This window comes from Borostomias antarcticus (genome assembly GCF_949987555.1).
Source record: "Borostomias antarcticus genome assembly, chromosome: 1".
In the NCBI taxonomy this organism is placed as follows: Eukaryota; Metazoa; Chordata; class Actinopteri; order Stomiiformes; family Stomiidae; genus Borostomias; species Borostomias antarcticus.
The window spans coordinates 22,101,474-22,118,973 of NC_140234.1; the positions used below are offsets into that span (position 1 = coordinate 22,101,474).

Below are 17,500 nucleotides of genomic sequence, written 5' to 3' on the forward strand. Positions count from 1 at the left end.
AGTAGTGTTCATTAAAAATATCAAGTGTACCATCTGAAATTGATGTGGGTTTACCAAGTAATGGAATTCTAGCTTGTCTGAAATGAAGTATACCACTTCATTTGTTTTAGTACTTAAACACCAATGTGTTCTTAATTTTAGACAAATTACAAGTACACTGCTTGATTGGACTACATGTTCCATTACATCCTTTCAACACAATGCCATCATTTTATCATTCCACACTGGCTTATGTGGTTTTATGTAGCAGATGTCTGTAAGACGCCTTCGGGGGGCTGGGCATAAGGCTGAATAGCGCCGTAATACGAGAGCTTAATTTCTCCTCATAACACACTATAGCTCGGGTTTAAAGAGTCTTTTTTTCCGTTTATGGCCCCTGTCACTCTGGGCACTATCTGAGAACGATCTGTTCTCAAACGAGACAATACACCCCCACATTCGAAGGGGGGAAAAAGAAATGATGAACCTGGGTTTCACTTGTCTTCTCGCTCTCACAGCTGTGACAGCCTGTTTCTGCTTGCAGCGGGTAACTGGAGGACGGAGGCCGATGCGAACGCAACACAACTCCGCTAAGGGGAGAAGCCTGGCGACTTGAAATCGGAACATGTGAGATGGACTTTAGATAAATTGATCAGTCGGAGGATTGCTTTTGTTTTTCCCCTTTAAAACTCAACACTGTGTACAGTAAAGTGTTAAGTATACAGTATGTTCATGTGGTATGCTGCATACAGTTAGCTCCATAAATATTTGGACATTGACACAATTTTCAGCATTTTGGCTCTGTATATCACCACAATGGATTTGAAATGAAACATTCAATATGTGCTTTAAGTGCAGACTTCCATCTTTAATTTGAGGGTATTTACATCCAAATCGGGTGAACAGTGTAGGAATTACAACAAATTATGTGGTGCCCCCCCTTTTTAAGGGACCAAAAGTAATTGGACAAACTAACATAAACATAAATGAAATGGTCATTTTTAATATTTGGTTGCAAATCCTTTGCAGTCAATGAGAGCCTGAAGTCTGGAGCCCATAGACGTCACCAGACGCCGGGTCTCGTCCCTGGTGATGCTCTGCCAGGCCTCTACTGCAGCGGTCTTCAGTTCCTGCTTGTTCTTTGGGCCGTTTCCCTTCAGGTGTGTCTTCAGCAAATGAAATGCATGCTCAATTGGATTCAGGTCAGGTGATTGACTTGGCCATTGCAGAACATTCCACTTCTTTGCCTTGAAAAACTCTTTGGTTGCTTTCGCAGTATGCTTCAGGTCATAGGCTCTGTGCACCAGCTTCACTACTTCCTGAAAGTCACTTGGCATCTTTATTTCCTGTCCTATATGATTGGATTAAGTGATTAATCAGGTGTGCGGCAGACCAAGCGCACACCTGATTAATCACTTAATCCAATCATATTGGACAGGAAATAAAGAAGCCAAGTGACTTTCAGGAAGTAGTGAAGCTGGTGCACATAGCCTATTGTCCATCTGCACTGTGAAGCACCGTCCAATGAGTTCTGAAGCATTTGGCTGAATATGAGCAGATAATATTGCCCGAAACACTTCTGAATTCATCCTGCTGCTTTTGTCAGCATTCACATCATCAATAAATACAAAATTACCAGTTCCATTGGCAGCCATACAGTACATGCCCACGCCATAACAATGATCACGGATGAGATGGTATGCTTTGGATCATGAGCAGTTCCTTCCCTTCTCCATACTCTTCTCTTCTCATAATTCTGGTACAAGTTCATCTTAGTCTCATCTGGCCATAGGATGTTGTTCCAGAACTGTACAGGCCTTTTTAGATGTGTTTTGGCAAACTCTAATCTGGTCTTCCTGTTTTTGAGGCTAACTAATTATTTAGATCTTGTGGTGAAACCTACTGTATGTATTTTCTCTGGTGAAGTCTTGATTGTTGACTTTGAAACAGATATGACTACAGTACCTCCTGGGGAGTGCTCTTGATCTGGCCAACTGTTGTGAAAGGGTCTTTCTTCACCAGGGAAATCATCCTTCTGTCATCCACCACAGTTGTTTTCCATGGTCTTCTGGGTCTTTTGGTGTTGCTGAGCTCACCAGTGCGTTCTTTCTTTTTAAGAATGTACCAAACAGTTGATTTGTCCACATCTCATGTTTTTGCTGTCTCTCTGGTGGGTTTGTTTTGATTTTCAGCCTAATGATGGCTTGCCTCACTCATAGTGACAGCTCTTTGGATTTCATAGAGAGTTGACAGCAACAGATTCCAAATGCAATTACCACACTTGAAATGAACTCTAGACGTTTATCTGCTCCTTGTAAATGAAATAATGAGAGAATAACACACACTTGGGCCATGGAACAGCTAAGCAGACAATTGTCCAATTACTTCCAAAAAGGGGGTGGACCACGTATAAAATTGTTTGTAATTCCTACACCGTTCACCTGATTTGGATGTAAATACCCTCAAATTAAAGCTGAAAGTCTGCACTTAAAGCACATCTTGATTGTTTCATTTCAAATCCAATGTGGTGGTGTACAGAGCAAAAATGATGAAAACTGTGTCAATGTCCAAATATTGATGGACTTCACTTTATGTTCTTAAACATCAGTATATTGATGTGACAAATTGACCAACTATAACCTCAATCCTCAATTAGATATTCTAGCTTCAGCGGTTTACCTGGAAAAGCCGGGTGAAGATGTCAAACTCAAAGACAGAGATGTAGTCATTGCAGGTAAGGTCGATGGTGGATTTAAGGGCCATGGCTTCTAGGCCGGAGCTGATGAGATGCACTTCGTGAAGGCACTGTCGGAATACTTTCCATGGCACGATAGTCCTGGAGGTGACAAGAGGACGCCAGAGAATTAGTACAACATGATCATGATTCATACACTGTACAAATCACCTTTGCCAGAATGAGATTTTAAGCCTAGTCCTAGACTAAGAACAAATCAATAGAGACATCCACTGAACAGACCCACTGCATGCATATCACAACGGCACACACATTAACACTTTGTACAAATACTGTATATACACACATATTGCACACCATTTGGTATTTTGTATTTTGCACTGTTCATTTGCACTGTCCTGTCTTTGCACTGTCCTGTCTAGACCTTGCACCCTGTCTAATGTTGTCTACCCAAATTCCTAGTACTATGTGCAAAAACTACCTGGCAATAAAACTGATTCTGATTCAGATTTTAGCCGAGCCCTAGACGAACAATATGTCAACATCATCATTCTCAAATCTTTGCGATCTGATGATCACAGGCACATTATAGATTCTTCTAAACTTTTCTCGAAGAAAAACCAGGCCAGGTCAAGCCTGGCTTAGGTGCGTGGCTGGCTTGTTTCTGTTCAGGACTGGTAGGATGGAAGCTAGTCATGCCACTGAAATAGCTGTGAATTGAAATTACATGAAATAATGTCTGATATATTAAGATAGGTCTTGTGGACACATCAGTTCCAATGCTTCCAATGCTAATCCAGCACAATAAGAGCGGGATAGCCAGTTAGCTCATGAGCTCACAACAACTAGAAGCAGCTTCCATAACATTAATGGTAGCGGTCAGTGGCTAAAGCAGTTACGCTGATGATAACATAAAGTCATCCCCACCGGGTCTTGAACCCCGGTCTCCCGGGTGGGAGTCCAAAACTCTGACCACTAGTCTACTTGTGCAGTGGAGATCGGTGGACTGGTGTTGGTATCCTTCTTGATTTTGGTGTGCTGGGACTACTGCCTCTAGTGGTGCCAACAGAGAGTTGCCGGCCAACCTTGTCCAGAGTAAGGGAGGGAGGGAGTGATAACCGGACAAATGCTATACTAGGTTATACTGTAACTATATATATATGCTATACTATACAAAACACTTGGAGAAGTGGAGAAGTGGTTACATTAGAGAGCATACACTCTCCAAACCGACTTGTTCACCAATTCCTGTTAATGCTTGCTAATTCTGTTACATTCGTTAACGTACACTGTCCGTGACAAATAAATACATGAATAAACTAACAAACAGTACTACTGTATGCCACTGTCATCTCTGTCAGTCAATGCGCACAGTATATCATGACATTACACACAACGCTGGTTTCTAAGTGCAAAGATGCCTTTGGGGATGTCTACAGTAGTTATTGAATCAGAGAGGGTGATCTCATGTGAAAGAACACAGAGTACCATCTGACCTCCCGCTCTCAGTCTGACCTCACCCACCTCCAGTTCCCTGAGTCACAGGGCTGACTGGGCAGTGAGAGAGTGGTGGATCCAGGACTTATCTTTGTGCTTCCTGTGTTCCGTAAAACCCCTTTTCACCACACAAAGAGAGGTACAAGTCAAGTCAAGTCAGATTTATTTGTCACGTACATATCATACAGGTTTAATATGCAGTGAAATGGAATTGCTAGCTTCTACTGTAAGTGTGCTAAGTCAAAGTCAAATATATATATATATATATGAATAAATATATTTAGCACAATTACAAAATGCGTACCAGAATTGATGCACGGAACAATTTACAGATGGTTAAATCCATATGGATGTTAAATCTATAGGAATACAAAGATATATAGAGATTATTTTTTACAGTTAAGATAAATAGGTAACTATATGTACGGGATGTATATAGGTATGTACAGTACATTGTGTATAAAATATATATTTGCCTTCAGCACTAGATTATGCTCGTCACTTGTTTTAGAGGGAAGATGCACTTGTGAGTTCTGGCGAGTAGTAGTACATTGGCTCTTCCTATGTTAAATGCAATTATTGTTAGTCACTTTGGATAAAAGCGTCTGCTAAATGACTGAAATGTAATGTAATGTAATGTAACATGGTATATATATTTTCATGCCTATTCACAGAGTATATTCTAACGACTAGTCTGTCATGAATATAAGGTGCTGCTGTGCAGAGTTGAGTCCAGGTGTGTGAGTAGTGACTGATTATAGGGGGGGCATCCTGTTCAGGGCGATGAGCAGGCCTAGGCAGTGTCCTCCTTCAGAACTTGGATGTGGATGCGGCACCTTCTCCCTGACCGCAGCAGAGAGAAGAGTCCATAGTCCGGGGTCCTTCGCAGGTCTCCTGGCCTCGATGTAGATGACCTGGGGGTGTGGGAGTGCCTCCCCCCGTGATACGTTCCGCTGACCGTACCAGTGTCTCCAGAGCCTTGTGGTCCTGCATTGTTCTGCTCCCATACCAGGCGGTGATGCTCCCAGCTAGGGCTGTTTTAAAAAATCGATTCATCGATTGTGAATCGATTCTGAATCAAATGATTCAGAATCGATTCATGAATCCCAAAATCAATCTTTTATTTAATGAATGAATGAATAAATGAAGGAATGAATAGTTCATTAATTAATTCAATGATTCATTCATTCATTCATTTTTGGAAATCAGTATCGATACCCAGCCCTAGTATTGATGTGTTGCATAACTTCGCAGTCATGTAATTACTGTAAGGTTACAGCTAAAAAAAACACTAACCGAATCGATATTGAATCGCATCAAATCGAATCAAATTGAATCGTGATAATCGATTCTGAACCTTGTGAATCGGAATCAAATCGATTCTTGAAATTCGAGTCGATACCCAGACCGACTCCCAGCCAGGATGCTCACAACCATGCAGCTATAGAATCAAATATGGGAGGATCTGGGGAGACACTCTGAATTTACTCATAAGTCTGAGGTGATACAGTCACTCCTGTGACTTCCTCACCGGTGTCTGCAGTCCATGTCAGATCCTTAGTGATCTGGACGTCCACGATGTTTGAAGTTGTCCACTCTGTCCACTTGGGTCCCATTGATGTTTAGAGGGCTGAAGGTTCTCTCCTGCCTCCTCCCATAGTCCACTCGTCTTTCGTCTTACTGACGTTCAGGTGACGTCGAGATAGGTTGGTTCGGTGTTGCATGGGAGGAGTGTTCCATCGATGTGTATTCGGAGCTCACGTTTGGCTTCCTTGTTGTTAAGGTGGAAGGCCCGCCGACACCGTCTTTGCCTCGCTGAGCTTCAATCTCCATTTCCGGAGGTATGCCGCTAGTGTCTGCATGTCCTGGCTCAAGGTCTCCTCCATGGTCTGCAAGTCTCCAGCTGAGTACACCAGCGCAAGGTCGTCTGCGTAGGCGTACTTCCTGGAGACTGTGCTCGGCCGGTCGTAGGTGTATAAAGGAGAGGGGGCCAGGACAGATCCCTGGGGGACGCCATTCTTAAGGCGTCTCAACCTGCTTTGCTGTCCGTTACCGGTGGTGAGGGTAAAGCTGCGGTTTCGGACAAGCTCTATGATCATGCTGACCATGTGTCTGTCCGGCAGCAGGCGGAGCAGCTTGCAGGTGAGGCCGCGGTGCCATACGCTGTCATAGGCAGTCGTCAGGTCTATGAAGACGACTCCGGCCTTCTTTTGGGCCGAACAGCTGTCCTCGATGTCTTGAGTCATCAAAGTGACTTGAAAGGTAATTTCATGCTATTTACGCCTCAGTATCTTTCCTGTGTGTGTGTGTGTGTGTGTGTGTGTGCGTCAGAGACAAGAGAGCATTATGTGTTACCTTCACACCTCCTCAATGATGAGCCACATGCAACTAGTTATACTGTAACAAAGGACATATGACAACCCAGTGACACGACGACACTGCTGTCGGTCACGATTAAAACGCCGCTTCAAAATACAGGATATGGCGTTATGAACATTGCATTGCTTTTCAGGTCAGATGTGACCAACGTCAAGCTTATCGGTGTTAGGTTCCCGGACCGGCGTGGTCCTCACGTCACCATCTGGGGAGGCTTAACACTCCCCGGTGTCGGGGGCCTGCGTGAGGACAACAAAGCGAGGAGAGGGTTATCCCTGTGATTAACACCAATCGCGAGAGATCAAAACGACCTCCTGGCTAGGATGATGATTGGGCTGATTAGTTCCAAACGGCGTGTTTTCATTCTGGTTTGCCTACGGGCAGAGTTCAACTTCCATCCATCAACCACTATTAATTCCTCCCTCCCTCCCACCCTCGATTCACAGAAGTGGACTGTCACAAACAATTGATACACGCCCATACAGTCCCAAATGGCGGTAATTAGCTCCACTACTGCTCGCTTCACGTTGCCGAAGTAGCTGTGAGTTTGGAGGCAGTGCGCAAAGGCAGTACGTGGAGATTACGTGGATAGTTTTTAACCCAGCAAGGAATTAGTACAGTAACATAAGATGCGCATTAGAGGTGTACTGTGGAGTGAAGTCACTAAACCCACACAGGCCCACACAGACAAAGTCTCCCGCTAGAGTCATACCGTGAGTCACAGGGAGAAAAAAACGCCATGAAAAACCACACAAAGTTCCTCTCATGTTTTAATCATAAAAAAACAGCGTATCGGTAGAGAGCAAAGCCAGTATCATGACCATAACTCAAAAGTCCATCCTTTTGCCTTTCAAAAATGTCAATTGTTCAAAAACAAATAATCGAAAAGAATCGTGCCTGATGACATTTGCTGTTGCCGTTGGAAACTGTGCCCATGTGGTACTGAAATGAGACATCTAAAATAGAACTAAAACAGAACTGAAATTGAACTCAAGAGCCTGTGAGACCAGTCATCTACATATTTCATCAGCGAGTGTATGTTCATGATTAATCCTTCCACATAATCATACATTCATACGAGCACCGTTCCATTTGACTTGAGTCGTAAGCTTGAACAATGACAAGCTTGATCACACATGAGGCTGCCCCGAGAGACCAGTGAATTAGATGTCGATCACTCAGATTAGTGTGTGTGTGTGTGTGTGTGTGTGTGTGTGTGTGTGTGTGTGTGTGTGTGTGTGTGTGTATGTGTGTGTGACCAGTGAATTATGGCTCTTTTCCACTGCATGTAAAAAGCACGAGGCACAACTTGACTCGCTTTCTTTTGGTTTTCCATTGCGCAAAAAGCGAAAACAGTCAAGTCCAATTGCTACTTTTTCCCGGTTCACCTCCTCCGAGTGAGCTGATGCGAGACGGCTGAGGTCACGTGACCACTGCAGACTACCGATTGGTCAGAGAGAATCATCACTCATTTGCGCGACACAGGACATCCGGGGCAAACCAAACACAAGCAATTTTTAAATAGCCAAAATAGCGGTCGCCATTTTCTTTTATCCACTGGATTTACAGTTACTCGATTAGATGGCGACCCGCAAACCTATTTGACGCGGTGCAGACGTTCCTCTGAAGATGACATCACGGCAGTTTCATGGCTTCGCTATGACGACTAGCTACATTTGGGTGGGTACTCCCCAGTGGAAAACGCAAGAATGAAAGAATCTTGGGAGTAGAGTCTAGTCAAGTTGACCAAGTACAGTGTGGTGGAAAAGTGCCATTAGACACAGATCACTTAGATTAGAGTGTGCTTGTGTGTGTGTGTGTGTGTGTGTGTGTGTGTGTGTGTGTGTGTGAGAGAGAGAGAGAGAGAGAGAGAGAGAAAGAGAGCAGGCGTATGCGTTAAGTACACTGTACAGTAAGTGGCTTAAATAAATAAATATTGCAATATTAATTAATCAAAAATATTGTGTGTGTGCAAATGTGTGTGTGTGAGAGAGAGCGAGAGAGCTGGTGTGTGCGTTAAGTGCAATGTAAGTGGCTTAAATAAATAAATATTACTATATTAATTAGTCTCTCCAAAGACTCAAATTCTGTTGAATCGCTGCGCTCCGCATACTACAGAGTCTGTGCCACTTCGCCGCCCAAGCTGATGTTCTGAGGGCGTATCGACGGTTCAAAGTTGAAAGAGTGACGGGTCGTTGCAGTAACTGAGAGACGCTAGCCCAGGTTAGATGGGCGGGGAAAATCTATGGGTGGGAGCGTCTGATCACAAAAGTCATTACTGAATGGTGTCGCTGGGATTCTGGCGCTACCAATGAATTGCCGGTTTTGAGCACCAGATTTCTGCATGAAGTGTCTCAGACCCATTACATACATACATGTAGAGATCTGCAGCATGCAGTAACATACAGCTAGCGTAGCTTATGTAGTGCATCAGCGAAAGAAGTCTCATGGGTCTGGCGTTGAGACTAATAATTAATAAAAAATATGGTGTGTGTGTGTGTGTGTGAGAGAGAGCTCCCAAAGACCAACACTGAGCAGAGCAAGCACTCCCCTAGTGGCAGCCTGCCTGCAGTGCAGCAGTTGTAGAGGCCGGCTGAGGAGTTCACAGGGCCACTGCAGCCCTCCTGGGGTATCGATGGCAAACACACTTCCTTTCACCAAGCTTTGTAATGATCTATAATATATCAGTCCTGAAAGTGGATATGCTCCGCGGGCCGCTGGCCCCGTGCCCTGCTCCATCCTGCTGCTCCACGGCCGGGGCTAGGGGGGCTAGCTCAGGGCTAGCTCAGTCTCTCCCTTCACCAGAGTCAGAGAACAGCTAGCCTGGTGTCTGTCACACGGTTGGGGGGGACGGCTAGCATGGAAACTAACAAACTGGCTACTTTGAAGGGGCAAACTGTCAGAGAAGAGCTAGCGTGCTGTCTGTCACATAGTTGTGGAGGACAGCTAGCATGGAACCTAACAAACTGGCTACTTTGAAGGGGCTAACTGTCAGAGAAGAGCTAGCCTGCGTGGAAAACATTCAGTTGGAGAACAGCTAAAGCACAGATAACACACGCAGCTAACATGACATTTACATCACGGTAGCAAACAGATAGCAGACTTGCTAATACATGGTCAGAAAACAACTGGAATTGATGTGCCCTTTACTAGCTACTGTACTGTACACTTGCACTAGGTCAGTTGAAGCAAAGACAGCTATACTGTACAGTAGATGCAGCCACTATGCATCTGTATGCACTAAACATAGACACTTTATCTAGATTTGACACACTTCAAGGACCCTTCAGGAGCAAAGAACCTGATAAGATCTTTTAATTCTTAACAAAATGTCTCAGAGCAATACTGTCTTTAAATACCCTCATCTATTTCCTTGATCTACTGAGGCTGTCTGGTGTTTGGGAAGCCTGAATGTCCCTTAATAACTGGAGATCAGGGATCAGAGTTGTAGGACAGAGAGACGACAGACAGGGGGTGACAGGGCGAGACAAACAGATGCTCTCTCACATACACAACCACAAAAACACACACTTCCTCTTTCTGTCATTCAAATAGAAACCACACACACAGACACACAGACACATGCACCATCAAGGTCAAGACAGTAATTTGCATCAAAGGATAAATATTAAAGAATGACCCGACTTGTGCAGCTTACAAAGCCAGCCTGGATCTCTCTGATCTAAACTGAGGGACCTGTCCTGCTACGTCCCCTCCGCGTGCCGTCAGCCTGCATGTGCGCGCTAATGTCACACATGTACCTTGTAGAAAATGTAAGCCACATCAAAGCCCTACATACCAACATAGATGTACAAAGATATATGCCCACAGCCGCACAGAGAGAGAGAGAGAGACAGAGAGAGAGAGAGAGAGAGAGAGACAGAGACAGAGAGAGACAGAGAGAGAGAGAGACACAGAGAGAGAGAGACAGTGAGAGAGACAGAAAGAGAGAGAGAGACAGAGAGAGACAGAGAGAGAGAGAGACAGAGAGAGAGCGAGAGAGAGAGACAGAGAAGAGAGAAAGAGAGAGAGAGAGAGAGAGAGAGAGAGAGACAGAGACAGAGAGAGAGAGAGAGAGAGAGAGAGAGAGACAGAGGGAGAGAGAGAGAGAGAGAGAGGGAGAGAGAGAGAGAGAGAGACAGAGAGAGAGGGAGAGAGAGAGAGAGAGACAGAGAGAGAGGGAGAGAGAGAGAGAGGCTCCCTGTTCGTTGCAGCAGGCTGGGGTTGTGACCTTCCGTCATCTCCCGTCAGCTGTGTGGTGGAGACAAAGGCAGGCTGAGAAGCAGCATCTGCTCTAGACAGGGTGTGGCCTCTCAGTGTGTGTGTGTGTGCGTGTGTGTGTGTGTGTGTGAGAGAGGAGACTAGAGGCAGCGACCTGTCCCTTCTCATCCCCACTCTACCAGCTCTCAGTCATTCCACTCACTAACAGCATGCAGGCACAAACACACACCATGACAGGGTTTTACACGGTGGCTTACCACAAAAAAAAGTGTACGTAAGATATACACTCTACTCTATTCATCCACCAAGTTCTCTCAAATTTCAAGCTCGAATAGACCAACACCTGGTGAGTGATGATGGTGATGGTAAATGGACTGCACTTATACAGCACTTTAATCTAAAACGCTTTACAATGGCCTCTCATTCATCCATTCACACACACATTAAAACACCAATGGTGGTAGCTGCCATGCAAGGTGCTAGCCTGCTCGTTGGGAGCAATTTGGGGTTCAGTGTCTCGCTCAAGGACACTGCAGACATGTGGACAGGAGGGGCCGGGATTCGAACCGCTGACCCTACAATCATGGACGACCCGCTCTACCACTGAGCCTCAAACTCCCAGTAATGGTGGGTGGTGGACCAGGTGAGTCATAGCAACCACAATTACTGCCAATGGCCAACGCGCCGATGGGATTGGCTGCTGGCACTGGAAAGAAACACAAGAGGGTTTACAAGCGTACTTTTCTCCGAAGAACCTCCTCCAGAAGTCGGCAGCGTCGGCTTTGGTGATGCGGAAGGTGTCGCCCTGGAACTGCCCTCCCAGAAAGATAGCCTTGATCTCAGCCAGCATGTGACTGAAGATGAGGGACAGCTTGGTCAGATTCCGCCTGGTAACAGAGAGAGAGAGGGGGAGGGAGAGAGAGAGGGAGAGAGAGAGGGAGAAAGAGAGAGAAGACAGTCACCATACTGTGGTATTGCTGCATGACAATGTTAGAACAGCGATTAGGGTCATGGAGGGCAAAGCGAACCAGGGTGTGATTTCTAAGTGGACACTTTCTGGTTCTGTTTTGGTCCAGGTATGCTAATAACATCCAGATGTGTGCTCGGGGCTAGCTCGGTGGTGGTGCTGAAAATCTCACAGGAAATAACAGACAAAAACATACTCCAGATCAGCCATCAGATGTGATGTTGACTTACATTGAATTATCATCTTGGGCTGTAAGGCCCTTATTAACGTTATCACCCACCTTAACCCCCTCCGCTACGCTCTAAGAGACCTCAACCTTGGAACCCATTTTTCAGAAGTTCACGCTCTATGTGTTGGCGTTGGAGCAACGCGTGGATAATGTTTTGCGGACAGGTACGTGGGCAAGCCTGAAGGCCACACCAGAGGGCCACAACACCATCTCAAGAGTGCACAATGTCAAAATGTGTATATGGACCGTGGAAATGATCGTAAATAACTTTATAGCAGGGCTTATGATGCTAAATACCAAGCCACTCCAATAGCCAACATAATAACCAACCTTCTATGGAATGGACCAATAAGGATTGAAATCAACCCAAAGTTTGAGCAGTGTGGAGGGGTATGTTGATGAACAGCATTACATTCCCTAGGAAGTGGTCATGTACGCTCACACACACAACGCCCTGTAAGAACACAATGACACAATCTGAGACGGTCAACTCTTTAAGGCCTGTTGCAATTCTCACAATCTTTTGCCAAAAAAGGGAAGTTTTCCCCAAGAGCGTATTCCTGTCCTCCGCGCTGCCAGACCCAGAGATGGACGGACTTGGAGCTGGAAGCTGGAGCTGGAATGTCCTTCGCTTTCTGGCTAAACAAACAGGGTCGTTACGAAATGAGAAAAAATCTCAAGTCTCTTGGACGCGGTCCACGTCGAGCATGGAGGCAGTACACACTGGAAACGCCAGTGCGTGTTGATGTAGATGGTTGAAAGACACCGCTTGGTCATTTGTTGATTTTAATTTGAAGTATTAATTCGAAGATAAAGCGCGTTTTCGGTTGATGTTGACATTTCTGGGGTACATCAACAGTAGGAAAGAATGACTCACTGACACAACACAAAAAAAAGCTGAAAACCGATGGCATCATACATGGCCTAGTGATAAAGTGATTATAATGAGATAATAAACATAGTCTAGAGAAATAGTGAGATATGAGATAAAGATAAAAGACTATCAGAAAGCTAGAATTTTCAAATGAATGCTGTATATCGAATCTTATATAGGTCTACAGATAACTAGCTAACTGCCATGCCAAAGTCAAAGCTGCCAGCCAAGCAGCAGAAATATACCAGACGAGGGTGAAATTGCATTTAAAATCGTTTCAAATGCTTTGAGCGACTTCCGAGTCTGGCTGGATTGTCAGGTGAGTGCGGTATCAATTCTGGAACAATCTCAGAGTCTTACTGTTCCAGGCTCAATGGAACCAATCTACCAAGAAAAGAAAATTATGGAAAATAACATTTCCACCCAGGTCTGAAATGTACTGGCTAGGCAGTCCCTATCTCACAATGTGTCCATACAGCCAATAATAAGCATGGATGCAAAAACCTCCATTAGGAGCTGAAGATAAGACCTCACTGAGAGAGAGAGAGAGAGAGAGAGAGAGAGAGAAAGGGAGGGTGAGAAAGAGAGATGGAGTGCTAGAGAGACAGAAAGAGGGTGGGGGGGGGAGCCGTGGGGGAGCTGGTGAGGCAGCGAGGAGATATGCTAATCCATCACCCCAGAGGCTAGTCCTCAGGTAGGAAAAGTCTAATTAAGCCAACTAACCAATAGCAGGCGTATATAGCCTGTGCAAATTATGCAAACCTATGCCAATCCTTTTAAAGCACATCCAGTCATTGATGGTGGCTGGCCAGAGAAGTGGTTAATTGGTTGGGTAGGTAGATACTGTAGGTAGGTAGGATCTAGGTAGTTAGGTACTGTAGGGTCCTAGGTACAATAGGTAGGTAGGTAGGTAGGTAGGTAGGTAGGTAGGTACTGTACTGTAGGTTTAGGTAGGTAAGGTGTGCAAGATTCAAAATTCAAAATTCAAGTTTCAAGTATCAATCAAGTAAGAGCCTCAGTCAGTAGGTAGGTAGGTAGGAAGGTAGGTAGGTAGGTAGGTAGGTAGGTAGGTAGGTAGGTACAGGTAGGTAGGTAGGTAGGGTCCTATCCAAGAAACTCAGCACCCACCAAGCCGACTCAGGTCCACTTGTCCCACCTGTCAGGGGGATGAACTGAGCAGTCTGATGGCGGCTGGTACCAAGGACCTCCGGAAGTGCTCTGCTGAACACCTGCAGCAAAACCAGCCTCTGGCTGAAGGTGCTCCTCTGCTTGGCCAGGAAGTCACGTGGGGGGGTGAGCGACGCGAGTGGGACAATAGATATGAATACTGTATTTTTATTAATTATTAGTGGGGTATCTACTTGCATGGGTGAATGAAGCCATGAAGGTCAGCTTACTCAGGGATATGCATTCCGTTAAGCATTAAATGACCAACGGGCCGACGTTTACACGGGGGAGTTGATGCTCTCAGTAGCTTCCAATCCACACAGTCCGGTAGCTTTCCATTTTGATAACAAAAAACTATGAGAGCACAATCCAAAGTCCAGCCTGGCTTAACGACCGAGGCCTCGTATCTGTAGCAGGCCAACCCTTGAGCTGCCGTTTGAAAGCGCTGTTCGTTTGAAAAAAAAAACACCGCACCCACCTGCGGAATGACATTCCCACCTCAGCAGAACTGACAGGGCGCGTTTTTCCGCAAACATGCGCACGTGATGAAAGTCAGCTTAATCATTGTCTGCGTGGGAGGAGCTCGCTGCCGAAGTGCTGAACGGATCCCTGCAGAGTCCCGGTCGGGTTTTACACGGCGGTCGGACGGCGGTAGAGACCGTGCGCCAGTTCTGCTGCCGACTTGTGAGGTTTCACAACGGCCGGCGGAAGAGACGGGGGGGAGCGAGGCGAGCGTAGCGGGGGGCCGGCGCGCACCCGCGACGCATTCAGCAGCGTGCTGCACGAGAAAGGGGGAAGTGGACGCTTGTGCCCTGGTTTAGACAGAGAGAAGGGAGGTTTTCAGCCGCGCTGAAAGCTTAACCTTGGTGTGTGTGTGTGTGTGTGTGTGTGTGTGTGCTTGCTTGTGCTTGAGTGTGTGTGTATTTAGGCTGCCATCTCAGCCCTGTCTATGTAATTTCATGCTTTTTCAGTCACGATTAGCTCTTTAATCAACCGGGGAAGAACCTTAAATGCTCGATTGAGATGCAGAGGAGGAGAGTGCATGGTTAAACAGAGAGGGAGAGTGGTCTGGAATCAGAGAGGGAGAGAGAGTAGTCTGAATCAGAGGGGGGAGAGAGAGTAGTCTGAATCAGAGGGGGAGAGAGAGTAGTCTGAATCAGAGGGGGAGAGAGAGTAGTCTGAATCAGAGGGGGAGAGAGAGTAGTCTGAATCAGAGGGGGAGAGAGAGTAGTCTGAATCAGAGAGGAAAAGAGGTCTGGAATCAGAGAGAGAGTGGTCTGGAATCAGTGAGGGAGAGAGAGGTCTGAACCAGAGAGAGAGAGAGAGAGGTCTGAATCAGAGAGAGAGAGTAGTCTGAACCAGAGAGGGAGAGAGAGGTCTGAATCAGAGGGAGAGAGAGAGTAGTCTGAATCAGAGGGGGAGAGAGAGTAGTCTGAATCAGAGGGGGAGAGAGAGTAGTTGGAATCAGAGAGGGAGAGAGAGTAGTCTGAACCAGAGAGGGAGAGAGAGAGAGAGAGGTCTGAATCAGAGAGAGAGAGAGAGGTCTGAACCAGAGAGGGAGAGAGAGGTCTGAATCAGAGGGGGAGAGAGAGTAGTCTGAATCAGAGGGGGAGAGAGAGTAGTTGGAATCAGAGAGGGAGAGAGAGTAGTCTTAACCAGAGAGGGAGAGAGTAGTCTGAATCAGTGAGGGAGAGAGAGGTCTGAACCAGAGAGAGAGAGAGAGAGGTCTGAATCAGAGAGAGAGAGAGTAGTCTGAACCAGAGAGGGAGAGAGAGTAGTCTTAACCAGAGAGGGAGAGAGAGGTCTGAATCAGTGAGGGAGAGAGAGGTCTGAACCAGAGAGGGAGAGAGAGTAGTCTGAATCAGAGGGGGAGAGAGAGTAGTCTGAATCAGAGGGGGAGAGAGAGTAGTCTGAATCAGAGGGGGAGAGAGAGTAGTCTGAATCAGAGAGGGAGAGAGAGTAGTTGGAATCAGAGAGGGAGAGAGAGTAGTCTGAACCAGAGAGGGAGAGAGAGTAGTCTGAATCAGAGGGGGAGAGAGAGTAGTCTGAATCAGAGGGGGAGAGAGAGTAGTCTGAATCAGAGGGGGAGAGAGAGTAGTCTGAATCAGAGGGGGAGAGAGAGTAGTCTGAATCAGAGAGGGAGAGAGAGTAGTTGGAATCAGAGAGGGAGAGAGAGTAGTCTGAACCAGAGAGGGAGAGAGGTCTGGAATCAGTGGTGGAGAGTGATCTGGTCTAGAATCATTCCGACGTAGCTTGTGGACATATTCTAGATGCTTGCAATGCTCTCTTTAAAGGAAAATATGAATATACTGTAGGTTGTCACACTCAGGCATGTGCGAACACCCAAACATGCACATGCACACACATGCATACGGGATGAACATGGCACGCACAGCAAAAACTCCCGAAAACCGGCGCCTGGGCCCCCGACGATCCGGCGTCACGACCGAACTCCCCCGTGACGTTTGAACACACGCGGGCGTGCGAGTGTGCTTAACGAGCTGAACAGGCCGCTCCTCCGGATAACCATCGACCTCTGTGGGAAGAGGACGATCGATTGGCCGCCGCGTTATCGGGCTCGGGCGGCGCTGGGGGGCCCGGCGGGGCGGCCCCCACGTGTGCTTCTCTCTCCGTTGCCGGGCTCTCCATCTCGGCCCCCCCACCCTCCGAGGCCTGCGCTATTAGATTAGCCGTGTGATTTGTGAGCTTGACAGCACCCCAGGAAACACAGCCCATTGATTAGCCTAATGTCCGGGCCGTTTAGAGAGGGGGGCCTGTGGGAGCTAGGCCTGGGCGTCGCCTCCGCCTCCCGGCTCCCTGCTGCCCCATTGGCTGGATCGGAATCAGATGTCCCCGTCAGGAGGAGCTCCGACGAGCTCCCATTGGAAGGAAGAGCGCCAGTCGAAATCGTCACGCTACACCACGATGAACCAATCGGCTTCCGGAGGTTGAGAGACGCTTTAAACCTATCAGAGCACTCGGTCGGAATCCTGAAACACGAGTCTTCAAACCGCTGCTGGGAGGGGGGGTGGGAGGGGGGGGTTTGTCGCGGTCGTCGCGGTGACACCTGTGCCTCTGTCACTCCAACGGCCCGATGTGACATTCTCCCGGTTTCCTGTCACCTGTGAGACACCCCTCCCATTCCCCCTATAGCTGGCAGCGTTGTTTATCCTGTGACCTATATATATCGGCCCCGCGCGACTCTTAGCGTTATGACGGCGTACTGCGTCGTGTGTGGCGAGGTCAAGGACATGGACAGCCATGCACAGTCACTCTCCCACACCGAGACGCAGCCTGGTCCAAAAATGGCCTATTACGGTTGACGTTACACCCGCGTCTGCAGTCGCCACCGAACACACAGCCCTCCAGCGTACAGTAGCGTACAGTATCTGATCATCGCGTGCGAGCGAAACGAGGAGAACGGAGTCAGATACGCCTCCGAAGTAACATGGACGCCCTATTCTCGCGAGGACGGGAGACGGCCTTTTGGTCGAC

At 47.0% G+C, this 17,500-nt stretch overlaps 1 protein-coding gene across 1 annotated transcript in view; it reads right to left on the reverse strand.

The window, feature by feature from the left end:
- Window positions 1-17,500, reverse strand: part of cblb (Cbl proto-oncogene B, E3 ubiquitin protein ligase) — a 63,089-nt gene that overhangs the window by 32,756 nt on the left and 12,833 nt on the right. The window contains exons 4-5 of the mRNA XM_084444968.1: window positions 11,509-11,655; window positions 2,659-2,815 (exon numbers count right to left, since the gene is read on the reverse strand). Coding sequence (XP_084301094.1) covers window positions 2,659-2,815; window positions 11,509-11,655 — 304 coding nt within the window. The remainder of the gene's footprint in view (window positions 1-2,658; window positions 2,816-11,508; window positions 11,656-17,500) is intronic.